This window comes from Rhizoctonia solani, chromosome 16 (genome assembly GCF_016906535.1).
Source record: "Rhizoctonia solani chromosome 16, complete sequence".
NCBI lineage: Eukaryota > Fungi > Basidiomycota > Agaricomycetes > Cantharellales > Ceratobasidiaceae > Rhizoctonia > Rhizoctonia solani.
The window spans coordinates 1,769,706-1,794,424 of record NC_057385.1 but is presented as its reverse complement, the minus strand read 5'-3'; the positions used below and the strand labels follow the sequence as shown (position 1 = coordinate 1,794,424).

Genomic DNA, 24,719 nt, shown 5'->3' with positions numbered 1-24,719 from the left:
TTGACTTTGACAGACGGGCCGGTGTGATGTTGCTAAATGAACGTTTTTGCGTCTGTCCCGTGTACTTGGAGCGCTTTGGATTGATTTGTGAATGCCAGATGTAACATGGTATTTTTGAATTTCGGATTCAATAGATGACCATATCTATTAGTTGGGATCGGAATAACAATAGCAAAGTCTTTAATTCGGATTCAAGACATGTGAGAATATACATGTAATGCGGGAGAAGGATGGAAAGCAAATGGACAGACATGCAGAAACCAGAACGAGCGAGTCACAGTCTTAAGTCCCATACATAACGCAAACAGCAATAGGAAATCAAGGCGGCACATCTACAGTTCTTCGTCTTCCTCGGACATGCTTGACGGGACTGTGCGACCGACCATCCAGCCTACTTTTTCTATCCATTTATCCCGAATGGGTTGCATGTTACCGATTTGTGCAGCAGGAGGACCTTCCTTTGTTACTCGTCCAGCGAGCGTTCCCATTCTCGAACAGCCTCGGCACTAAACATTCCTCCGTTTTGGTTAACTTCGACGTCGAGACAATCGACCCAGGCGCTCCATTCATGTATGAGCTTGGGGAATAAAATAGAGTTGTCCAATAGAAGGGCGCGTGCGAGGGGCGGTGCACGCATTATGTGGACCGTGAGAGCACAAAGATAAGCGAACGAGTCATGAAGGGATGCCCGAGTGAACTTGGGTGAGGTGCTTGGGGCGAGGGGAGCAGGCTGAAGTAAGACAGATAAGAGGTTGCGGTTGATGTAAAATCAGCTACGGATGGCCTTATACGGCTCCGGATATAGTCTTCGCGCATAGGGCCGGATGGCTGAGAATTTGTGCGGAATCCAAAGGAAGTAGAGGCAGGTGCGTGCATCGATGCGGGAGCGCCGAAAGAGGATCCAAAACCGAAAGAGGTAGATGTAGATGAAGTGGGCTGTGTCGTCTGGGAGTATGGGTATGTGTCTCGTATGACTTTGGCGGAAGCATCAAGTGCTTGTATGGCAACTTGGACAGAAGGCTGAGGAATTAAAGAAATAACAAGTGGCTTCAAGTTGGGCTGAGAGCTGATCAAGGAGGTCAAAGCGGGAGGAGTGACTCGGAAGGCAAGGACGCTGCATGGATGGGTAAATTAGCGTAAATTAGACCAAATTTGGTTAATGAGCGTACCTAGAAGTACACCGACATCTATGTTGGCTTGGGCATCCTGGGATTCGGCTGACTTTGGCTTTGGGTCGGATTCCGTGGCGCGTATGCGTTTGGGGACTGTGCGACGAGGCGGTCCGGAGAGGGCGAGCGGGTGGCCATATTGGAGTCTTCTCTTCCGTCTGGATCGACAGAGTCATCGTATCGCCGTTTGGCATTGGATCGGGGGGCTGAGCTGGCGACTGGACGAGCAGACGTCGAGTGCAAATTTGCAAATGGGCTGGATGGGATAGGACCTCCATGCTGGTGGGAGCTGTGTTGGCCAAACGGTGAGAGGCCGTTGTAGTGGGGTGGGATGCTGGATGTTGAGGGCTGGCTGGATAGGCCAAAGCCAAATCCAAAGGGTGACGGTGCGTGCGTGACTGGCGCAGAGCGGAACGGCACGTGGATTGGCTGTTGCGGAAGTAGATGGGGAGCCGACATTGTGATACTATCTCTCCTCGTTCGCAGAGTCCCTACAGTCGTCGTCAGCGCCGTGGACGCTTCTAGTCAAGGCTCAGGTGGCACATGCACCAATCACGCGCAACCATTTCTCGGATCCAGGGTCCTTTGATCTCGGATGCACAAATTTGGACTTGTGCTCGTCCTTGGCCTCGTAAATCCGACTTCATTCGCCTTGCACTGTCAAAGGGTGAGTGCGAGCCTGGGTACTTAAGACTGCTATGACGAGTCTAGTATGAATCGCTACATCGAAGCCACGGCTGTTGAATTACAAACATCTATACCCACATTTCTGAGCTCTCACCCAAATGGTCATATTGGTGATTCGGCACTGACTGACATCGGTCATTCATCTCTAGGTGATCGCCGCACAGCTCTCATTCATTCCATAGGTAAATACCCTCGTCGTGTTTTATCTTTATCCCCCATTCCTATGATGATCAATCATAGAAGTCAAGCCCCGAGTTGTGTTTATTCCTACGTGAAGGACCCAACTTTGACGATATTATCATGCCTGATTTCATTCCCGTTTCGTTTCCCCTTGCTCCGTCTTGGTTCCTGTCAGACATTAACGTCCCCGTTCAGGTTTAGCCGCTCGCCCAAGTCGCTCAATCATTTGTCGATCCCAAGCGAAACTGACAGCGTAAGTGGGTTATTGGTTTAACCAGCCTCCGACTCCCCCGACAGGATTACCATATTAATCAGACTCATATTGTACTTCGGTGCGAAATGACTGAAAAAACTTTGTCTTCAACCCAATGATCTCCGCATTCACTTCACATGTTTCGTCGAACTCAGAGACTGACTGACAATCAAAAAAATTTCAGGTCTTGACAAATTCGCGCATAAATCGCCTCGAGGTACGTATATGCTTTCGCTTGCCCCACTATACGCATATTTGTAGTTACATCCATAGCAATTGTATCATATTTCTTTCCTATACCTGGTATAAATTTGTTCATGTCGACGATACACGTTTGGGATGCGTGGCGGGCCAAGAATACTGTAACGTATGATCAACGCATTTCAAGATGATTTCATACATACATATGTGTAATCGGAGTGTAATGGTTTCCAGCCGGCTGAGATACGTCTGGACCAGGGCCGGAGGTGTCGTACATCATCACAGAGGAACGTTGCAGTGCAAGTAATCATTATTAATCAACTCGCTGCAAGTCCTCAAGCTTCCCTACTTTTCCGAGAGTGCATTGTGGACCATGGGCCGCCTAGACCGAGACTTTGCCAATAGAGTACCTCCAATGCATTCAAACCAACATCAAAAAGGGTTAGCTCAGTTCCAATACATATTGGACCTCGTCAGTGGCTGTATGTGTTGACATTCTGTTGGCCGGTCTTCTGGTCTTGTCTTACTCCGTAATGACGATTACATTGGAGGTGCCGAACCCGTTTTGTCCATCGGTTGACCTCAGATGGGGTTTTTGGTTCTGTACAGTTCTGAAATCAGCTTCCCAGTTCAAGGCTGAAAAAAGAGCGCCCACGCCCAAATTGACCGAATGTCTTCGGTGGCTCGCTATGGACCGAGTGGGTCGTTGTCCAGGCGATAGATAGCAACCAACTCTAAGAACAACAATCGATCCCTCGCACCCGCTGATCAATGCATAGACCTGATTAAACTCTTCTTTGGCCAGACGTCGTCATAGTTCATGGCTTCGCTTCACCATCCTATGACAGCAAGTCTGGAATTATGTTTTTGAGCCGAGTTTTGGCTTTATGGCAACCAGGGGCAACCTTCCATCCATGGACAAGGGTCGCCCTCTCTTCTCCTACTTTACGCGCCACTCCTCAGGACCGGTGATCCCCACGGTGCTTCCGGGGGAGTGAGTGGCTTGTCGCTGATCTGAAACCCCGGCCGTAGGATTCTTCCGTGCGCTCCATTTCTCCCTCGCCATTACCCGATTTTAGCATGCCGGGGGGCGGAGGCTTTTCATTGTGTTTGTATGCGTTTTGTCGACTCTATTCGGCTAAGCCATCCACTGGTGTTGTATTTCACTTTTTTCTTTGCTGAGGTCAGGCGGGATTTTGAAGCCGCATAACGACCGATTTGGGGAGGGAGGTGATGGACGGGATGATGTGGATGTTTCGCATTATGGTCCTTGAACCGTCCCCTGGATTAGTTGGACCGCAGTCGGCGGGTGTCCCTAAGTAGTTATGCTATAGGTAGACCGTGGGGCTAGAGTTATTTGTAAGTGACTACCGGCACTTTGCTTGATACCGGTATATGCGGAAAAGGAGGGGGGGGAGGGCCAAGGTCCAAGGTGGAAACCGGATTGGGTTGGTGCTGTGCGCTTGGTTCGCAACGTGTTTCGTCGTCTAGGACCTATATTATCATCCGAGATACACTTTGACGCGGTCACGGTAACGACCGAGCGGAAGCGCCTCCGGATTGTTTGACTAGTATATAAACTGAAAAAGGCGTCTAGAACTGACAATCACACAAATCCCAGTCCCTATCCCTCAAATCCCTCAAATCACTTAGTCTCTCCCCCGCGGTCTGTTTTTCATTCAACAGACCATAATATTACCCCACTCTCCTTGTTTCATATACTCTCTAGCCTAAACACAGCAAACCCTGTCGAAGAAGGAAAATACGAAAACAGTCGAGTCTATAAAATGCGGGCTATGGATCTCCCTTACGAGTAAGTCCCTTCTCACCCTCACTCAACCGACGTACCGACGTAGAGCGTCTCTTGCACCCCTACCTTCCCCTTGCTTCTCTACGACCTCCACCTCTAAATTGCATTTCTAAACAAACCACTAATCTCAACCCACCAACCGTTAATCCAACACCTAATTTCATCAGAATGGCTGAAGTTATTGCTATCAACACTCAGTGAGTAACGTCATAGCTTCTCCGCTGCGTGGCGCTCACCATCCGACGTCAAAAGGTATGTCGGCATCGGCGCTGGTGGCTCAGTACCAATGTTGGCGTAAGTCACTCCTGTCTGGCGTCCCTCCATCTGCCCCGTGCTTACCCCCAACGCGCCCACAGCCGTGTCTCGTTTATCGACTACCGCGGTCACGTGGTCTACGATAAATTCGTGATTCCCAGCCAACCAGGCAAGTTCAATCCCAACGTGCGGGTTTCTCATCAGACTAATGTGTGTGGGGGTGGGGCTATTAGTCGTCAACTATCGCACCTCGTCCACCGGCTTGCAGCCCCAGCATTTCAGCGGTCCAGATGCGGTCTCTTTCAGTGACGCCCAAGCCATGGCCGCACACTTGCTTCGCGGCCGGATCGTCGTTGGTCACAGCCTCTGGCTCGATCTCCAGGTAAGTTCCTGGCACGTTTCTTTATAACAGATTGCAAACTCTTATTCTTCTCATAGGTTCTCGGTGTCAGTCACCCTGCCTGCGACACCCGTGACGTGGGGTTGTACCTGCCTTTCCGCTCAGCGCTCAAGACGCCCAACCAGGTCATCGGCCTCCAGACCCTTGTATGGCAGCTTATGCGACGAAAGATCCAGGAAGCTCACCATAACCCGGTACGTTCTCAGCGACTTGCTCCCCACCTTTTTCATTTACTAAATTCTTTTGTCAGGTTGAGAATGCGCGAGCTGCCATGGACCTCTTCCGGAGCCATGAGGCCGAGTACGTATTTACTTCCCCGCCGATCCTTGGCCCCTATTCTCACATTCACGTGTAGCTGGCAGAAAACTATCGCGACCGGTCAATGGCCATGTGCACTGCCCCCCTCGTCCTACTCCCGATGTACGTACTTACTCCGCACGTGTACCTGTCGTTCCTTGCATCTTTACTCACATCATTCGACGTAGGCTATCTCTAATCGATTACATATTCTCGACGAGTCGGTCATGATTCCTTGCAGCGCTCGGAATGATTGCCTACTCGTTTAATTCGTATTGAAATTTGGACGATAAAACTGCTTAATCCGCAATAACCTTATTCTTTTATTCGTTCTTCTACACTCGCTCTCTCACCTTATTCGCGTTCTCGCTTGTTATATCAAGATGTCGCTTAATACTGTTTGTTCTTTACTGTCCTGTCCTTTCGAGCTACCTTATTCGTACTTTTTTTTATGTCGATATAGTCCTCCATATTACTGGTACTTAATGTTTGTATATCCTCCTCGTATGTCTAGTTGTTCACTACATGCACCAATATGCACATATACACTTGTCTATGTTCCAATATCTTTACTTGCGTGTGCTCTTGTGATCTTCATGCCCGGGTCTATTATTTGCATTCAGCAAGGTTTGCCCGAGTCTGGAGCTATCAAGGCGTACCTTCTCAGCGCCCATCGCCCGCATCAGAGACTCGTATACCAAAAAGGCACATGCGTTCACCGGGAATGCTCGGATGATACACAAGCTTAAACCAGCATAGTATCCTCTCCAGCCCTGGGTGGCATATATCCCTCGTGCGACGGACCAGAAACGTAACCTCGGCGCATCAAGGGGTGCAGCGAGAATTCGGCTACAGGTAACAACTCAGGCTTAGGTTGTGTGGCACATACTAGTGGCGGTGCGTCAATACGCACTTTTTGATGTTATCGAATGGAATTCCCATGACCCAGTACGCAAATGAACAGAGTCCTCCGGCTAGGAAGTTCGCAGTAGGTGTGGACATCTAGGATGATAACCCTTTAGCCGTCGGCTTGTATGCATGTTTCAGATTATAAGATCATGGTACCTCAAAACGTGTCCCATTGAGGAGCGATGCCGTTCGCATCATGACCTCGTACGATGCAAACATCCAGCAAAACGAACTTCGGTACACGAGGCTGCTTGCGAATCCTCGCCAAATGCCCATCGGGCCTTGAACGAGGTAGATTTGCCGTATAACATCTATGACGCCTATTCGTTTGTTAAGCAAGGGGTAAATGCGGAGACGAGGCTTGAGACCGGTAAATAACCTTTGTATTGCCGGTCTTTCACATCACGCTGTGTTTGCATTTGAAGTTTGACTTGCGAAGGCAATGAGCCTATGACGATCTCCGTGCTTAGTCGAGGAACAACTTACCTTTGAGAGTCTCTATAAAAAGGTTAGTATATGCCGTAGCCGCTAGGCAAAGAGAACTTGCGTACCCATCGGGTGAGCTAATATTGACCCAGTCCAACCTGCTCCTAGACCTGCGAGCCAATGCCCGAACAGTGTCAACCGCTTCGCATTGGGATCCGAGGAACCAGGAATGGGTTCGGTAACTCCATGTCTGATCAAAAACAAACGATAGTTGTGCAGCGACCCGAGCAATAAGGAATCTGATGCGCCCCAGGCAACTGCGGGGGGTAGCGCCCCCTTGTAAAGCGCAAGGGGAGACTGGCGACACAAATGAAATAAGTTGAAACAAATCTTCAAACAATCATGTAAAATTCGCACCTCGTTTCGAACTGTTTTCCAGAAACAATCAATAGCACCCTTGTATGTGCCTATGGGTGCTACCTGCAACCTGGTTTTGATCGTATCGAATCCATGGCCAACAGCAACCTGGTTAAGCCCATTGATAAGAGCTTAGTACTTAACGTACATTGGCAAGTATACAGACCTGCCTTGGTCCACCCCGAACCTACTCCCGCAACCGCCCCTGCAATTCGTATGTGATTCCCGTTTGAAGAAGCACTACTATCTTCGGATAACATGAGAAAATATGCGAAATTTTATGATGATATAACAAAGTAGGCGTAGTATTAGTTCGAAAGGTATCAAGGTTACCCGCACCGAAAAGACGAGCTATCTACGTCGTCACCGCGGCCGAAGCGATCGAAGGCCTATCGGCACGTGATTAATCAAGGGCGTTCACGGCGCTTGGAACTGTGTAGTCGACCTTACTTGACGTATTCTTCAAAATGTCGGATTTCTTTCGTTTAGCTGACAAGTTCAAAGACAAGCTAGGGATATCTCATGGTTACGCTCAGCAGCAACAAGGAGGACACCCTGGCAGCGTGCCATATGGGCAAGGATCTGGAACTGGGCATCCATACCAAGGCTCTAGCACACCATACAACCCACATGGACATCCACCCTCAAACTACGGCATGCAGCCACCGTGGGACTATTCTTCTCACGCGCCAAGTTTTCCTGCAGCTCCTAGTCCATGTCTTCCTCAACCTCATAGCAATGCATACGGAACTCCTCAATCCTGGCCTTCTGGGCCTCCTCCTATTCCACCAAGGACGGCGCCGCCCACGGTACCGGCTAGGCCCGAGGAGTTTGCTCCCCGAGATAGCGAGTCCGCGCCAATGTCAAACCAGAGCCAGGCTGGTGTAATCTACGCGCCAGGCACATATCCCACTCCGGAGCTTTTTGGTTTTCCTTTTGGCAAACACGCCATATTGAACTCCCCAGAATATGGTTTCACGGCCAGGAGTATTCAACAAAAGCTCGACGAGCTGGGTCCGAACTCGACATTGTATCTTCCACGAGGATCCAGGTGGGAGGTTGAATCTATGATTTCAATGTACCCATTTCAAGAACTTGCCACTGAGGGCTATCCGACGGCTGAACAAGATATGGCCTGGCTTGAGGCTAAAGAAGAATGCCATGGTCATCTAATCAACGCGTTTAGTAAATCCGGCATTCGCATACGCAATATCTTAGTCGAGGGCAACCGCGAAAAGTTTGGACACGATCCAGACGGCAAATGTATGATTATACTTGGGGATGCAAACACTTGTAATCAGGTGAGTGTGCGGGATAGACCATCCGATCCTGCGGTACTGAGGCGCTAGCCTTACCTTTTTTGTCCTAGGTGGTCGATAGATGTATTCTTCGCAACCCCAGACACTGGTCGTGCCTGCAAGCGTTCGAAGGAAGCACTAACATTCGCATCACCAATAATTTTATCGGTCCCGCGGGTTATGGCGCTGACGTAGAGGACGGTAAATGGGCCGATGGAATTGTAAGTCCGTAGATCACCGGAGTCTGTTTTTTTGTTTTTACCAGGCTATTTTTTGTGACAGAGTTTCTCTGCTAGTGATGGACTGGTTGCGGGAAACCAGATTTTGGATGCTACTGATGGTGCTATAGGTACGATTCAAACGTCCATCATGATTCCGCAACCGAAACGTCACTGACATCCGAGCTATTCCAGTGATTTTCGGCGCGCCGGGCTCGTTGATTACTAGCAATACCGTCATAAACAGACATAGATTATGTGAGTATATGATTCCTACGTGTAAAATGACGTTAACATAACAATCACAGGTTTGGGGGGCTTGAACATGGTTGATTACAATCCGCGTAAGCCTTTTCATCCTAGCTTCGAAAACCGGTTTCAATGTGTTTCAGACAAGGGGAATTATAAATTTACCCGGGTAATCAACAACACTGTGCGAACTGAGGGCGCATACATCAAGGTTGGAGTAGGCATGGGACCTAGTATTCTTGGCAAGGCAAATGAAGACAGCATTGAGGAGGGTGGTATTGTTATGCGCAATCTTATCGAGTCCAGGGATATAGGGCATGGCAAAGGAGGTCTGGGCTATGGCTATGCAGTTGGGTCTGATACTGCCAATTGGACTTGCATTGAAAACGTATCTGCACCGGGCGTTGAGTATTTTGGGGACATCTCTGAATCGTTGCCCGAACTCATTGCATCTCCGACGGCATTTGTTCGAGATGGACCGGCTGAGGCTCGAGGTAATCTTCAGTCAGAATTTGTACCAGGTGCTATTTGTTCTATTATTAATCTTTACATTCGCTGACTACTGATCACACCCCAAGGCCATATCGAATGTCTCTTTCGGATAAAGCCAGGTCCCTCCACGGTACTTGGCTGGAGCCCTGGTCAATTACACCTTGCACTTGGATCACACGTCAAACTAAGATCAACTCGCTTATGCCTTGAACGTGGCGGGGAAGTGTGCGTACGGGAACACCGCCATCATCAGGATGGGCGAACACTTTGGACAGGAGGAAGCCATTTGGTTCACCAAGACCATGCCGCCGCACTTGTCTTTGCGCCAGGAGGTAAACTTATGATTGTGGACACCAACACGCATACAACCCTGCACGATTTTACACCTCACATTCGCGTACCTGACCAACCCGACTCGGAAGATGCGCATTCACTTGTACTATCCGAGGTTCCCAACCGACCCGTGGTATCAATTACGAGCCCAGCACCTCATGCAAATACGCTATTCATGTCTTCTTACATTGAAAAATGTGGTCGAGAATTTGGGACCAACCAGTTTATAGCGCGGCATATAGGCAACGGGAGGGGTACCCTCGTATACGTATTTAGCCCATATACGCAAATATTGGTCCTGCGAACACGGCACGACGGGCCAATTCGGACCCCGCTCGAGTGGCCCTTGGATCAGAACGAATGGATTGTGGAGTGGAGTTCACCCAACGAGCCGAGCGCGGAGCCCGTGCTGGACGCTAAGCTCGCTTGGCAAGGCGATGGGAATTTGGTCGGTCCTTGAGAAGTTATATGTGTGGGGCGATCACTGACCTCGATTGTCAGGTCATTTACGCAAGTGGGGGTGTGCCTTGGGCAAGTGGTTCACACGGGAAGCGCGCGACGCTTTTACGCTGGGGGTTAGGAACTCCAGAGGAACCGTATCTAGAAATCGTAGACGACGATGGGAACCGTGTTTGGAGCACCTGATGTTGCATGTATAGATCTAGAGGGCCTGTTTGGACCGAGGGCATTTTACGTCTTTTTAATTTAACTCCACAAAGAGTAGTATTCATGATCGTGTGAATCTCATGAGCAAGTCAGTCATTGATCGAAGCGATATCTTCTGATCGATCCCAAATAGGCGAATGGGTGACTTTCGGAGCTGCCCGATCGCGACTTTAGGGATTCTACAGGAGTGACTCGCACAGACGACGATCGTGATCGTAGTTAGAAGATTGTTGGTTTCGATTTTGATAGGACAAGATGAATGAGTACATCTGAGACAAATGTATACACGATATGAACACTAAAGCGTCAATCAATGGGCTGTGGGTGTGATAGTAAAGTAGCAACAGACAAACAAACAAACAACCGCTTGAAAGATAGGGTAAGTTTGTACAGTGAAGCAGCAAGGACAGGACGGGTTCGGGTTAGATTGGCAAAATAGATGAGGGATCAAGTAATTGGCAGTAGGGAATGAATGGCGTGTGGGAACCCACGCGAAGAATGTGATGCCACAGGAACCAAAGAAATCAATAATAAATGCAGTGTTGGTCCAGAGAAAAACAAGGGGTATCTGTTATATCAAGATCTCAACGGGTCATCTACGATGCTTGGTCCGGAACGTGATGTATCCGTCGTTGTTGGTGTAGGTGCAGGTGTCCTTCTAGGTTGTACTTGGGTGTACATAGGAGGTAATTCTACGACTTCGTCATCGTCTACCTCCCCAGCGTCGGTGTGTAGAATGAACCTGTGCGATGAAATTCAAAATGAGCAACGGGAAGTCCTTACCCAAGGGTTCTAGCAACGAGAACTCACCGCTGGGGACCCTGCAATCGTGTGGAGCCAGAGGCTGAAGCAGCCGCAGCCATTTGAGCCTTCGACATGCCAGTCATGGATGTGCCGTTAGACATGACGCGTGTATGTCTAGGTTGGCTCAATTCCTCCTCATGGATGCTCGAGACTCTTGGGAAGTAGCCATAAGCGTCTGGAGGTGGGGGCAGGACGTAAGGGTCCGGATCATACACACTCCTGCCGCGCTCTGAATCGAGTGGGTCTCCAGTCTGAGGGGATGGTAAGGGGTATCTAACTGCGGCTCCCACTGCACTGCGCACAGAATGGTCGTCAGGGAGTAAGTCTACGGATCGGCCACGTCGTTTGCTTGCATTAATGCCACGCATCGAGTCGTCCTCTTCGTCGGGGCGACGTTTTTGATTTTTGAGGAGGAAGAACCAAACGAGGGAGGCAATCGCAACCAGGAAGACCGCACCTCCCGCAATGCTGGAGCCAATTATAGCGGCACTGTTATTTTGGCCAGCAGGTGCAGAGGTTGAAGAGGGTAAGGGCGATGCTGTGGGTGTAGATATGGATGTACCAGCCTGGGCCGTAGACCCAGGGGAGTCGCTGGTAATGCAAGTATTATCATCAGACGACCCGACTGTGTACAAGTCAGTAGAACCACCCTGCCGCCCTTGAGCATCGACCACAATGAACACAACATTGGTTCCTGAAGCGACATTAGTAGTCCAGGTAAATGAATCACCGAGCGGGGCGTTAAGAACAAACGTCTGAATACGTCAAGTCCGATTAGCTGAAATCGAGGTGCCGTAAAATTACCCAACTCACCTTTCCCAAAGGAATGAGCCCGGTAATAGTAATAGGCTGGGAAGCAGACTCATAGTGACTCCATATATACGGGCGACATTGTTGCAATGAGCGGTCGAGGCTGTAGACAAAATCGGTACCGGGGTCTGTGGTGTTACAGGAAGTAGTTCCTGTTCCCGCGGTAAGAATACCAGATGTACCACCACTACCAACTCCAGTTGCATCTGACATCGTGAGTAAGAAGCGGCCCGCGTTGGATTTGCCCGTCACTCGGAGTGTTGTCGTGTAGGATCCATGGGTACCGTTGAATGCGCTGGCTGGTATCGATATGTTCTGTGGTGTACTATAGAACTATAGGTTGTTTAAATGCGAGCCGGCCCGGTAGTATATTTAAGACTCACCGGCGTTATCTACGAGTATGCCGTCATTCAGCTTGTTCAGAACTAGAGCTGAAAGGGCTTACCAGGAGCGAAAAGGGAGCAGTACCACCCGTCCAAGACACAGTAAGGTCATCGCATTGTACAGGCGATGAATAGCTGAACGAAAATGCAGAGGTGCCGGTGTATATGCTGGCGAGCACCCCCAGTGTTGCGAACCTGAGCAGACCGGTAGAACGCGCCGACGTCATGGTTACGGTGCTGACAAACAAGCGGTGATAATTTGGTCGGCCTACGCCCAGCGCGGTCGGGCAGAGAAATCAAGCGACAGCAATAGGCCACCTGTGGGAGGGGTGATACTGAGATTGAGGTTGGGTTTAAGTTGGAATCCCCGTTTGTGCACGTGCAAGTCCAATTGCACTGCTTTCGTAAATCAATTGCACTTCTTTTCAAGTCCCAATTACTCCCGGCCGCATTCACGGGTCGGATGATAACGATCCGTTGCCCAACTCAGATCTGCAGTGCATGTATCCCACTTCATCGGCATGACCCCCATTGTGTCGTTTGCTCCACATCTTACGACTTTTTTGCCCCAGTCTCGTGATCGGCGCGCGGGCTCTCGAGCACACGTGACTCGGTGCCTTGATCCGCATCTTTCCCTTGACTTTCTTTCTACTGCGGGCCTTTTTGTTGGCGCACCTCTATGCGCATTCCAGCCTTACGGAGGCTTCCGCTGTCTGGGAGTGCCCTCCAACCCAGAGGCTTGCCATATCAACTCCGTGCTACTCGCGCATCTCATTCAAATTCTGGCTCTCAGCGTGAAAGGCTCTGGAACAACCCCGAATTCAGGAACCGGCCAATCGTTCGCCGGAGCATCTACACTGTAGGCAGTGTCTTCTTCCTTGCATCAAGCGGGTATATTCTTTACAAGGCCCATGAGGTACGCAGCGTACGGTCTGACGTCGATTACGTGTGAGACTAATCTTCGGCCCAGCCTACACGCCATTTTTGCCTAGCAGTTGTGCGATGCTCACGAGTTGCGAAGGCTGTAATCGAGAGCATGATCGATTACAAAATACTACTCTCAAGATCGATCCCTGATGATATTAAAAGAACCCAAGCTTATTCCTCTTGCCATAAGCGTAGTGCAGAACGTGTCTTGCATGCACTTCAGCTTAATGGAGGAATCTACATTAAATTGGTGTGTATAAGTCCGCATGCGATGCTTCAAATCATAATTTTTTTAGGGACAACACATGAGTAGTATACAAGTTCTTCCTAAAGAATGGACCTCTACCATGCGACCTTTGCAGGTTTGATATACTGGCTCTTTCGAGTCGATCGCCCGCTGATTATTTTAGTAGGATCAATGCTATCCTACACCAATAGAGGACGTCAAAAACCTTTTCTTACAAGATACCGGTATACCACTCGAGGAACAATTCTCCGAATTCGACGAAACTGTGAGTCACAACTCCGATCCCGTTTAATTCCGACTGGACACGTTTGCTAGCCCATCGGCGTGGCAAGCCTGGCACAAGTCCATATAGCACGAGACCGTGCAACGGGTCAGCAGGTTGCGGTCAAATTGCAGGTGAGCTGAATTCTCGAATTGTGCGACATCTGATTAAACGGCAGGATGCGTAGCATCCAGGTCTCGAAGAATTTGCTGAAATCGAGTGAGCAATCCCAGTCCCGCAGTGTTTCGCCTCAACTAATTTACCGATTAGTATAACTACGGCTACGATATCACTCGCCTTTGTCAAGAGGTTCTTCCCTACGTTCGAGTTCTCGTGGTTGGGCGAAGAATTGGCGACTAACTTACCACTGGAGATGAATTTCGTTCATGAGTTTGAAAACACAACAAGAGTGACCGCCAACTTTGCTAAGATTCCTAAGGGCAAGACAAGCATATACGTGCCCAAGGTATTGAGAGCTACGCATAGAACACTGATTATGGAATATGTCAAGGGTGGCCGCGTAGATGAGTAAGTCCTCACCGTGCGCTTGATAAGGCAAATATTAAAACGGAGAATGAATGTAGCTTGGAGTATCTCGCGAAACACAATATTGACAGGAATTTAGTCAGCCAGGAGCTTTCGCGAGCGTTCTCGGAAATGGTTTACATTCATGGCTGTGCGTGCAGTTTTCTTCGATTTGGTGTCTACCTATTGACACATCTTGTATAGTTTTTCATGCAGGTGAATAGATAGCGGGCACCCTGAGCACTGCGCTAAAACCTCTGTAGATCCCCACCCCGGCAACCTGCTAATTCGACCAGCGCCCCCTAAATCTCGGAGTAGGTTCAACTTTGAGATCGTTTTACTGGAAAGCTGCATTTCTACCATTTCCCTTTAATTTTATGCTTATCTAGCCGCATATAAACAGGACCATGGCTTGTATTTTGACCTTGATGACGACCTCCGGCTCAATTATGCGCGACTATGGTTGGCACTTATTGCGCCCGGGATCCCTGCTGTAGCACGCGCTAGGAGGAAGTACGCCGAGGCTATGAATATCACCAGTGACTTGGTAAGAAGCTCTAACTCATCCAACTCAAAACTCGTTTAATATCGTTATATTAGTACCCGATTTTCGAATCCGCGATCACAGGTAGAGCAGGACTTGAAGGAACATGGGATACACCTGCAGGGGACGAAAAGTTCTCATATCACCATGAGCGTGATGAAGATGAAGCCCCGGCTAAGCCTAAATTCAAGCGTGCTCGGGGGCTGATCGACGCTGGGTCTCAGTCACAGGCCGAAATTGCGGCAATTCGGAAAGCTGTTCTCGAGCGGGAAGGGCTGGTCGAGGCGGTATTCGACTTGTTAAGACGTGTACCTCGGAGAGTGCTTATGATTCTCAAGCTGAATGATCTGACGCGGCAAGTTTATCTCGAACAGGATAGCCAACCTCAGCTCACTTGACACATAGAAATCTTGATCAAGCATTGACGACAACCCACTCAGAGGCTCGGGTGTTTGTTATCATGGCGCGATATTGTAGCCGAGCCGTCTGGGAAGATGCACGAAAACACCTTGGCTATTCATTTGAACTGTTTGGCCACTGGCTCGCGTATATCGCCGTGAACAAGGGTTTACGTATAATTGAATGGTGCGTGCCATCTTAATTTAGCCGGAATGGGATATTGTTTACATTCGACGGAATTAAAATCATAGGTATATGGATACTCGTGGGCGTATAGTAACGAATCTCGCGTGGGCTCGCGGTCTTATGAGGCACGGTCGTCATGCAGCGTTTCGTGCTGCTGCCGGGCTCGCTCCTGAAATTTAAGTTTCGGCTGGGTTGGGAGGGAAGGTCCGTGAAGGTCTTTTTTTGTAGAATGGTTACCTTGTAGACACCACGTGGGGTTTGTAACCTTGTCCTAGACGAGGTGTATTCTTAGGCTCGGCAATTGCGCAAATAAGAGGTGGCCAATATAGATTCACACTTTCCTACAACCAGTGGGGAATATACACGATGAAATACATCTAGTGCGTCAACGCAACGAACAGGGTAACAATAGAATAACGAAGATAGCCCGGAGAGCCTCAGAAATGCTCTTTGGCGAACGTGAAGTTGATAGTCTCGGTGTTGACAGCCAAGCATTCTTGCTTAATCGTCTTTGCCAAACCGGCAGGCCCGCAGAAAAAGGTTCCGACCTTGGTACGAAGTGCAGCCTCGCGACCGGGGAGATATTGCCCCGTCTCGATTGCCATCCGGAGCCGGCCGTACACCGAGCGCCAATCCGGACGTCCGAAAATAGTACGCGTGCGAAGGAGAGTGAGAGGATCGTAAGATGCTCCCGCATCGTTGACAGCAATATTCCAAAGCATGTCTTCGCCAATCTTCTGTGTCAGGAAGATGTTCATACGCAAAAAGTTGGGGTCGGTTTGAGCGGCTTCGACTTCCTGCAAGAGGGACTGGAACCACCCGAACGAGGGGGCATCACGGCAGATCCAGAAGAACTCGACACGCTTGAGTGCACCTAGGTTTCCGCGACGTTGGCGGTACCAGATGTGCTTGAGAATACTGGCAAAGGGTGTCACACCAATACCTGCGCCAATCAAGACGGCAACTTCAGACTCGAATACGTCTTCCGCTGGCGCACCATAGGGTCCATCGATGCGGACTAGAGGAAGGGTCATATTGGACGAATCGACCTCTATGAACTCGCCGCGGCCCTCTTCAGGGAGTGCGTCGAGTCCTTTACCTTTGGCATCCGAGGCACGTTTCTCAAGTGCATTCATGGCCGAAGTGGTGAGAGACGCAACAACACTGGGCCCAGCACCAAGTCGTTCACCAAGGGCATATGTAAAGTCACCAACTTGACGAATGTGCACGCTAACGTATGGGTCTTCGGGGGCGGAAGTAATGGTGAACGGGTGCCATTGGAACTTGGAGATCTCCGGGACTTGGAGGAACAGCCATTGGCCGGAAGTGTACTTGAAGCTGGGCTTCTTGATTCGTAGCTCCATGGCACCAGAAGGGTGAACAAGGACCTTTTGAAGAGTAGTCGCACGACGAGCGCGGACCTCGCGGTAGAGACGTTCACCAAAATAGATGATCGCGGGCCAAATGATAAAGCGCCAAGAGAGGTAACCCAAGCAGTGCTCAGTCGAGTAGAAGGGGAAAGTCGAGATGTAGTCAGGCTGGGCCGAGTCGCGTACAAAGCATCCGGTTGCATGAGTGAAAAGGCCAAGCATGAAGAAGAATGCCAAGTGATGGGTGTACCAGAATGCCTCGAAGCATTGCTTGCGAACCTTGTGGTGAGCTGTAGAATACATCAAGACCTAGCAGATATGTTAATAGCAGTTTGGGGTGCATATAATTCATCAACCCACCATGATGAATAACATGACATGTCCAGTGAAACCTCCTGGTTGCGTATAGTGAATTTGCAACGCTGACTGAGGGCGGACCTCTACATATATGGAAGTGTAAATGAACAATAAGTTTCGGATTCAATAAGTCCCGGAGATAGGATAAAGGACGCACGGGATCTCTCGACATTGATAAAGTTAACATAGTGCGCGGTCGTATGCACCTATTTGAATATGTTTATTTTGGGTCCTGAACAATGGAAGCCGAGTGCACGTACCATTGCCCAAAATGCCATCGAGTATGCGACTTGGCGATGGAACCAGATATTTTCGTCGGCGGGCATCAGCCACGAGAGCTTGGGCCGAATAATGCGGATGATATTACGTAGCATCGGCAGGAGGATGAGGCCGCCGTCGAGTGCAAGCACAAGGCCGGCCCCACGCGAGGTCCAGACGGAGAACGTGAGAGCGTTGAGTGCTGCTAGTCGCTTGTTCGACGCCTATAGTCGAATGAGCATATGTGTAGATACAATATACCAGGCACTGACCTGACTGTACCAACCATAGGCAAAAGTACCGATGTGGGCGCCATACCAAATGATGTTAAAGATAAGACGGCGCGGGGCGAGAATCTCTCGTTGAATCCAGGTCTCAGGCATTGTTACTGTTCGCAAAAAATCGAGATACTTAGATGTCGTGTATCTGCGCAAGTCCTGCTGCGCTAAAAAGAAAAGAGGAGGAAAAAAAGGCTAATTCAAATAAAGAATGAAAGGAACAAGCCACAAAAGAGAAAGACCACCTGGGTAAGTGAAAGTGAGGGCCGACGACAAGCGCAGGCAAGGAACAAGAGTTATATGAGGGACCGGTGAAAGCTGGGATCAGCAGAATCCAGGTCGAGGAGCCAGAAGCCCTTCATATTCGCAACCGTAACCACGTGTTATGGTAACGTAGCGACCACTGACACCACGCGCCTAACCATTTGAACAGCTAAAGTACACCACTCAATTACATTGCTCATAAAGACTCGGGAACATAGGGGCCAGCCATCAAACAAAGATTTCGAGGAGTAAACTGGACGTGCATAGCAGGCGTCCGCTTTGTTGCGTATGTGACCAATAGATCTGCACTGTGAACAACAGTTAGCCACGATGTTCGGTTTTGGACAGAAGTGGTACAGAGAACCCATAGTCTAATCCCAGTTGCCAATCCAACCAGAAGGGGATCTAATGAGCCCATTCCCCTTGTGTCTCAACCAACCAACTCACGTCAGGGATAATTATGAGCCCATATCGATCGATTTTGGATCGCCAGACAAAACGCTAAGCGAGCAAGACTCACCTCTTCACAACCTCCTCCTTTGAATCATCTTTGCCACCCACCCCAATATCGGCGCCTGCACCCAAGCCACCAGCGTGTCGGACATCCCAAACTCGTACAGTCCAATCGCCACCTCCAGATACCAGCACATTCGACTCGGCACTGAACGTGAGCGAGTGTATTGCTCCCGTATGCCCTGTCATCTTTTTGATTCGTTTACCAGAAGAAAGATCCCAGAGGTTAATCGATAGGTCCTCGGCTGTAATAAAGTTCGAATCCTCTTTGATAAACAATTTAAAATATACAACTACCAAGTTGCTTACCTGCACTCGCGAGGTATCGACCATCTGGGCTCATTGCCATGCTTGTAACAGCTCCCTGGTGTCCTATGAAAACCCTCACGCATGAACCCTTTTGCACATCCCAGAGCCGACATGTCCAATCAGTGGAACCTGTAGCAAGATAAAGGCCATTGGGGTGGAAACGCACACACTGTTGTCCAATAGTTAGCTTTTTTCGGGGTCAGTTGGAATTGGACTGGTGAATTGCATACATCAACATCGCTTAGGTGACCTGCATAGACCCTTAACGGTGAGGTCCTCTCGGTACTCCATAACCTAGCTGTCCTGTCTCTCGAGCCAGTTGCAAACCATCCTCCCGAAACTCCAGCCCATTGAACATCCCACACAGGCGCTTGGTGTCCGCGATACACCGACACATTCGTGAGTGTGTCAAGTGACCAGAGGCGCGTTGTTGTGTCGGCAGAGCAGGACAGAAGGAAGCGCGGTGTAGGAGAAGCAATATCGAAGGCTGTGGTGTAGACTGGACCAGAATGAGCGATGAGTTTGCGAGTGGATGTACCCTGCTTTTCCCGGAGACGCTTAAGAGAAGACGCTAGAAACAAGAGTCTGAGTACAAGGAACGATAATCCTGAATCCCTTGAACACACCATCTTTCACGCCTGTGACCTGAAAGTCACTTCTCATTCCTCTCAGCTTCTCCCCTTTGAGATTCCATAACCTGATATAGCTTTCTGAAAATCCGACGGACATAAGCGTTGAATCTTGCGAGAAACCAGCACAAGTCATTCTGAAAACGGTCAACACAAACGTAGGATGTCTCCTGGTCCAAGCTTACCCATCCATTGCATCGTGTACCGTAAATGCACACACACTTGGCAAAGCACCGCTTCGTTGCGCAGCCGAAAACCTCTCAACTCCGCCAATCCCCACAGCTTCACCAGAATCAGGTCCAAGCACATTTGGATCTAATCGTATCCTCTTTCTCGCGTCTCTGACTTTTTCTACCTCGCGCTTCACGTCTGCCATTCGGAATGTTGGGGGTTGTGGTAATAAATCTCCTTGGGCCGGAGAAACAAGACCAGGGACACTAGTTACAGGGCGCTGTTGAACCCCTTCTTCACTAAGAATACGCTCAGTTTCCTCTTGAAGAGGTTGAGAAAGTGGCGCAGGGCCGAGTTTAAGTGGGTTTTGTGCCATATGAAAGGCTGAGGTCCGGGATGCAGCTCCATCGGCATTTGGAGGGGTAGGAATCAGTGAAGAGATTAATCCAGTAGATTCTTCAAGGGTGAGGGGAGAGACAGACGTTGCAGCGGCAGTGGTTACTATATAGTTGTCGTTAGTAAGGTGACACACGAATTGACACACCAGAACTTACAATCAAACTGTAGATGCGCGTTGATAACGTGCATTACTGCCATACGTGCCCTCCTACTCCTATCTCCTCCGAATCCCTCGCCCGCGCCTGGTGCCTCTCCGCCCACTCCCTCAGTCAACCATCCCAGCAAAAGTCCGAAACCCGACCGCGTCATCCGTACAACATATTTTTCAGTTCGAAAACGAGTAGCGAGCTCATCAGATTTGACATGTGCTGGTAAAAGGAGTGTAGACAAATGGTGAATGGTTGTTTGGTGTTGCGATGCGAGAGAGGGAGAGTGCTGTTTTGCGAATTGAATAGCTGAACCTACGTTAGACTGGTCTCCGTTCAAAACAGGAAAATATAATTGCTCACCAAGGGTTTTATATCCATCTGAGACCAGGTCTAAATAGAAATGACAATACACAGGGAAGAGTAGAGGTCGGAATTCATGCTATTTATTGAGATCAGACCGAGTCAACATGCAAAGAAATCGCTCCACTGACCCTATAAATATCCAATGATCCATCTACCCAAGACTCCAGTTGTCTAAAGGCCTCTGCACGCTCTGCAGGATCCAAGACAACAGCTTCATCCCGTCCTCGCGAACGGAGGGCTGCAATGACTGCCGCATCCTTTCCGGCTTGTTCGGGATCAATTTTAACAGGCGCAGTACTCTCTTCTGGGAGGTTCTGTTTCACGAGCTCATCTAAGTTCTGTGTCTTTCCAGTATCTTCCAACAACGCTTGCTCCGCTCGTTTGAATCCACGCTGGCGGAGGTATTCAAGCACTTGCTGGGTATTCAGGCGAGGCGTCGTCGGGCTAGTAGGATGTAGGCCTGTGTTGCTTCCATTCGGTAACGCGGAGGATGGCTGGGCATCGGATGGAGATGTATCTATCGAACTATCTGCTTCAGCCATTGGCGGGTCGTGATGAGCGTGTTTGTGGAGGGGTAAACAAGCGCCAAAGCTGAATCGACAGCACGTGACTCAGCCTTGTCACTTTTGGTTTCTTGGGTGGAAATCTAGTGTCAATAAACACAAAAATCTACACCACAATATGATGTGACTCCATGAACGTAGAGAACATTCTATCGTGTGGCATCCAATTGAAGTCGTTTCATCCGGGAATCTGACAATATTCAGATAAGCAAAGTTGCGCCACACCTTCCTCTGGTTGAAACCAGTACTAACGAAAGGAATCCCTTATTACATACATGAGACGTACAGAGATGGTACCTCTTCCAAAACTCCCACCGGAGTTTTCTGATACTTAGCTTGGTGGCGCCCCGCGCCAATATACCAGTACCCGAAGAGACTTGGACATACACCCCCATGTAGCTCTTAAAAACCGACATCAATATGACATTGTCGGTGTATCATTAGGCAATTTGGCCATGCATATACTCACACAAACCTTAATCTCATTTCTTCTTGGGCTGTTGCACTCCTTTTTGTCAATGTGGGGGCCTAGAACGGTCAATTATCCCCGCCATATTTACGTTTCTCTCAACAACGGCTAACCAGGCACTCAGACAGAGATTCTCCGTTAATTATAAGGCACCTCGATCCAAGCAAAGTTTCTTTCCATAAACTTATCCCCCTCTCTTGGAAAAACTCCATGCCTCTCAGTCAGCAAGTGCGCAAGACTTTATCCTTTCTCAAGAGGGAGGGTAACCCCAGTCACTCTATTAATTGCGATCTTCCAGACGGAGATCATTTGCCGCCCCTGACAGGCGGACATAAACGGCAGCATGGGGATTGTGAACAGTGTCAGAATCGTCGAGACACCCTTGTTGAGGCACTCAAGCATGCAAATCGGGCTGTCGAACTAGACGATGGAGCACTAACCCTTGCGGCTGCAAAGGAATACAATCAATCAGCTGAATTGCTTGGGAATCTGTTGGAGGCGATCATAGACTCAGATCTGAAGGATACCGGAGAATTTGAACACGAAGACGTCACTCGCTTAAGAAATCTCGTGCGTTTCTTTTCTGGAACCCTAGAGTATTCGACTAACGTGATCAATAAAGTGTGATGCGTATAGAGACCGAGCAAACCTGATCTACTCGGTTCATGAGGGGGTGGTCACAAGGCGAGAGGCACTTTGTGATATCGATGGTTCCAATTAATTATGGCTGTTGTACAATCACGATTGCGCTAGCTGATGTTGAATCCCTATATCTTCACCTGGACCCATAGGACGAGTAAAGGAATGCTTCACTAGTTTCGATGAGCGACAGGAGAACCTCGCCACATTTGACACTTGCTCGGACCCGCAACATTTCTGCTGATCATGATTCACGATTGGCTTCGAGCAGTAGGCTCATCTTGATGACCTCAAATCATGAACGGAATAAAACGAGGTAAAATTAACCCTTGAAATTGCACACAATTAAATAAGAACTTCAAAGTCTAAAGCGGGGATGCATACAACCGCACCTGCCACCAGTAGTCAGTATTTGCGACGCGTCAGAACTTTCATCTAACATGTCACAAGACCCCAAGGCCGAGAATGAAGTGATATCACCCATTTTGGTATAAAAATTGTTCAGAAACCCACGCCCCTCCCACGTTGCTTTTGGCCATTAAAACACATTATCCAATGAACTCGTCTTCCGACCCACCCGCCACTTAGTATCCCGACCATTATGCCGCTCAGTTCCTGCAGCCGACAACTCATCCAGACGCTTGCTTTCCTGAGCTGTGGGATACTTGGGTCCACCCGATCTTCATGTAGCGTACGTCGATCTATGAAGAAAAGGAGTAATGAGAGCCCTCCGTTATTAGAAAAACACGAAGAAAAAGACGAGGGAACTCGAAGGATGAGCCGCCGTCCTACACTCCTTAACGCACTTGAACATGCGAATCGAGCAGTTGCGCTAGACACCGCGGGTTCAGTCCCCGAGGCGACAGAAGCGTACAACCGAACTATTGAACTGCTTGAGGGCGTACTTCGGGATATTGGGGAAGACGATAGTGATAGTGAAGATTCCTTGAGAATAAAGAAGATCGTGAGTTACATTATACAAAAGAGCTAATACGTAGTTTGCTAAAACAAGTGGCTTCACAGTGTGATTCATATCGAAATAGGACCCAGCTTTTAATATCAGTTTGCAGCAGTGATACTAGTAGTGGAGAATAAGGGATACCCATAGGAACAATATGTTTAGTTTAATCCTCTGTGTTAATCAATTCAGTGCAAATACGTTAAATACTCAAATATAGAGATAAAATCTAAATAATACATTAGATTCGTCTCGCACACCGTCTACTTGGAAAGTGAAATGGTGTCTCGATCACGCCTTAATTCGAGTTGATGATTTGTGTCTAAATTCGATACTTTCCGCCACTCCAAAATAGCTTTTCTGAACACACCAATGTCCTTTTTCCACATGTGCTTCCTTCTTTTACCTTTTTTGAATTGCCTTAGTATGGTTTTTATTGACAAATGTACCCAGATGGCGAGTAACTCTCAGAATCGATCCTTTCGAACCCGCTTCTAACGAGAGTAGTAACGGATAGAGTCATAATATGACATGGGTGTACATAGCTACAAGCAAGAACAGTTCGATGATTATTTCATAAAGATATAACTAATCTATCGCAGTATAATATTAATTATACCAGCCACTTAAACTGGCGGATCATGTAACGCTAACATGATCGAACGTAAACTGGGGACTATATAGCATCTCTAAATCGCAGCCATCTATCCACTGGTTTGATCTGATTGATAGAATATGACCTATGCTGAAATTGTTGAATACAGCCTATTAGAACTACCAGAATTGTTATCGCAGCCTTATGGCACAGAAACACACGCACCTTCGTTTTTGTTAGCCATGGTCACTCAACGTTGGGCTATGCCAATCAAACAGCTGGTTTCATTGTTCGAGGAATAGTGTGAGAACTTGGTATAAACTCTCATCCGTTTATCGGGTACACAATGTATGAATGCGAATACAGTAGCGAAGCTTGATGTTTGATAGATACAGTTAGTGAACTACGACCCCGGAAAGCTCTACGTGATTTGATTTAATACAAATAGTCATACGATTCATCAATGTATTCGAGCCACTGTCGAACGCGACGAGGAGTACCTTTGCGCGCCCAGCCTTAGTGATTTATGCTCCCCTTCCTCCCCCCAAAATATGATCGCAGCTATTTGGGCACGCATTGGCCCATTATGTCCGAACAAGGTGATATGATGACAAATAGTATATTGCAATTAACCTATTCTACGTGCATGTGAGTGAAGAGGGGGTGTGCAACGCCGTTTCTGCGAAGGCAAACACTACCTTCCAACTAGCTCGGCAAGTAGATAGCAACTTCTAGTCTGTGGGTTCTTTGAGTTTCGACCAAAGAACATGATCGTCGCACTAGGATATAGTAGGCAAACAAGCATCGGTTGGAATAAACTTTAGGTTCAAACCGACAATATATGATTGCAAGCGCCGGGACGCGGGCGCATATATCGAATGTGGAGTGTGCCATGACACGGCCCATCTTTATGACTTGCCAATCAATGATGCGGATTGGGTATCGCTGGGCATACGTCGAAAATAATGTATCTATAACCACCGCGGACGTACAGCATACATGCACCCTCCACGTTGAACTGATACATTGATGTGTGTTGATCGAGCCTATTTTGGCGATGAGCACACATACGATTGCGACCTGAACCA

At 48.7% G+C, this 24,719-nt stretch overlaps 10 protein-coding genes across 10 annotated transcripts; 5 read left to right on the top strand and 5 right to left on the bottom strand.

The window, feature by feature from the left end:
• Positions 1-463: 463 nt before the first annotated feature.
• On the bottom strand, positions 464-1,628 carry RhiXN_01810 (cut8 domain protein; the record flags this gene model as incomplete). The annotated part of the gene is made up of 4 exons (XM_043321629.1): positions 464-730; positions 778-1,097; positions 1,170-1,221; positions 1,275-1,628. The coding sequence occupies 4 exons, from the start codon at positions 1,626-1,628 to the stop codon at positions 464-466; spliced, it is 993 nt and encodes a 330-aa protein (XP_043187452.1).
• A 2,840-nt stretch (positions 1,629-4,468) lies between these two features.
• Positions 4,469-5,521, top strand: RhiXN_01809 (RNA exonuclease 1; the record flags this gene model as incomplete). Its single annotated transcript, XM_043321628.1, has 8 exons — positions 4,469-4,497; positions 4,553-4,594; positions 4,657-4,765; positions 4,824-4,937; positions 4,994-5,149; positions 5,206-5,255; positions 5,318-5,375; positions 5,441-5,521. The coding sequence occupies 8 exons, from the start codon at positions 4,469-4,471 to the stop codon at positions 5,519-5,521; spliced, it is 639 nt and encodes a 212-aa protein (XP_043187451.1).
• A 325-nt stretch (positions 5,522-5,846) lies between these two features.
• RhiXN_01808 (mitochondrial carrier protein) lies at positions 5,847-7,264 on the bottom strand (the record flags this gene model as incomplete). Its single annotated transcript, XM_043321627.1, has 9 exons — positions 5,847-5,858; positions 5,912-6,101; positions 6,166-6,254; positions 6,318-6,481; positions 6,541-6,591; positions 6,648-6,659; positions 6,713-6,944; positions 7,005-7,112; positions 7,196-7,264. 9 exons carry the CDS (start codon positions 7,262-7,264, stop codon positions 5,847-5,849), a joined length of 927 nt encoding a protein of 308 aa, XP_043187450.1.
• Positions 7,265-7,471: 207 nt separating this feature from the next.
• On the top strand, positions 7,472-10,239 carry RhiXN_01807 (right-handed beta helix region protein; the record flags this gene model as incomplete). Its single annotated transcript, XM_043321626.1, has 8 exons — positions 7,472-8,305; positions 8,374-8,523; positions 8,585-8,651; positions 8,716-8,778; positions 8,829-8,864; positions 8,913-9,290; positions 9,348-10,042; positions 10,096-10,239. The coding sequence occupies 8 exons, from the start codon at positions 7,472-7,474 to the stop codon at positions 10,237-10,239; spliced, it is 2,367 nt and encodes a 788-aa protein (XP_043187449.1).
• Positions 10,240-10,836: 597 nt separating this feature from the next.
• On the bottom strand, positions 10,837-12,484 carry RhiXN_01806 (alphaherpesvirus glycoprotein E domain protein; the record flags this gene model as incomplete). Its single annotated transcript, XM_043321625.1, has 5 exons — positions 10,837-11,002; positions 11,071-11,819; positions 11,878-12,207; positions 12,258-12,266; positions 12,320-12,484. 5 exons carry the CDS (start codon positions 12,482-12,484, stop codon positions 10,837-10,839), a joined length of 1,419 nt encoding a protein of 472 aa, XP_043187448.1.
• A 452-nt stretch (positions 12,485-12,936) lies between these two features.
• RhiXN_01805 (ABC1 family protein) lies at positions 12,937-15,527 on the top strand (the record flags this gene model as incomplete). The annotated part of the gene is made up of 14 exons (XM_043321624.1): positions 12,937-13,173; positions 13,228-13,434; positions 13,481-13,546; positions 13,598-13,696; positions 13,747-13,827; positions 13,881-13,912; positions 13,964-14,221; positions 14,278-14,369; positions 14,423-14,434; positions 14,482-14,532; positions 14,608-14,765; positions 14,819-15,060; positions 15,168-15,347; positions 15,413-15,527. The coding sequence occupies 14 exons, from the start codon at positions 12,937-12,939 to the stop codon at positions 15,525-15,527; spliced, it is 1,830 nt and encodes a 609-aa protein (XP_043187447.1).
• Positions 15,528-15,784: 257 nt separating this feature from the next.
• On the bottom strand, positions 15,785-17,715 carry RhiXN_01804 (superoxide-generating NADPH oxidase heavy chain subunit A; the record flags this gene model as incomplete). Its single annotated transcript, XM_043321623.1, has 5 exons — positions 15,785-17,026; positions 17,078-17,157; positions 17,232-17,280; positions 17,335-17,556; positions 17,605-17,715. 5 exons carry the CDS (start codon positions 17,713-17,715, stop codon positions 15,785-15,787), a joined length of 1,704 nt encoding a protein of 567 aa, XP_043187446.1.
• Positions 17,716-18,070: 355 nt separating this feature from the next.
• RhiXN_01803 (TFIID and SAGA subunit) lies at positions 18,071-20,949 on the bottom strand (the record flags this gene model as incomplete). Its single annotated transcript, XM_043321622.1, has 9 exons — positions 18,071-18,182; positions 18,395-18,632; positions 18,697-18,865; positions 18,927-19,267; positions 19,323-19,462; positions 19,511-19,997; positions 20,051-20,350; positions 20,405-20,483; positions 20,536-20,949. 9 exons carry the CDS (start codon positions 20,947-20,949, stop codon positions 18,071-18,073), a joined length of 2,280 nt encoding a protein of 759 aa, XP_043187445.1.
• Positions 20,950-21,649: 700 nt separating this feature from the next.
• Positions 21,650-22,160, top strand: RhiXN_01802 (uncharacterized protein; the record flags this gene model as incomplete). The annotated part of the gene is made up of 2 exons (XM_043321621.1): positions 21,650-22,009; positions 22,062-22,160. 2 exons carry the CDS (start codon positions 21,650-21,652, stop codon positions 22,158-22,160), a joined length of 459 nt encoding a protein of 152 aa, XP_043187444.1.
• A 519-nt stretch (positions 22,161-22,679) lies between these two features.
• RhiXN_01801 (MIT (microtubule interacting and transport) domain) lies at positions 22,680-23,154 on the top strand (the record flags this gene model as incomplete). Its single annotated transcript, XM_043321620.1, has 2 exons — positions 22,680-23,042; positions 23,122-23,154. 2 exons carry the CDS (start codon positions 22,680-22,682, stop codon positions 23,152-23,154), a joined length of 396 nt encoding a protein of 131 aa, XP_043187443.1.
• Positions 23,155-24,719: the final 1,565 nt, after the last annotated feature.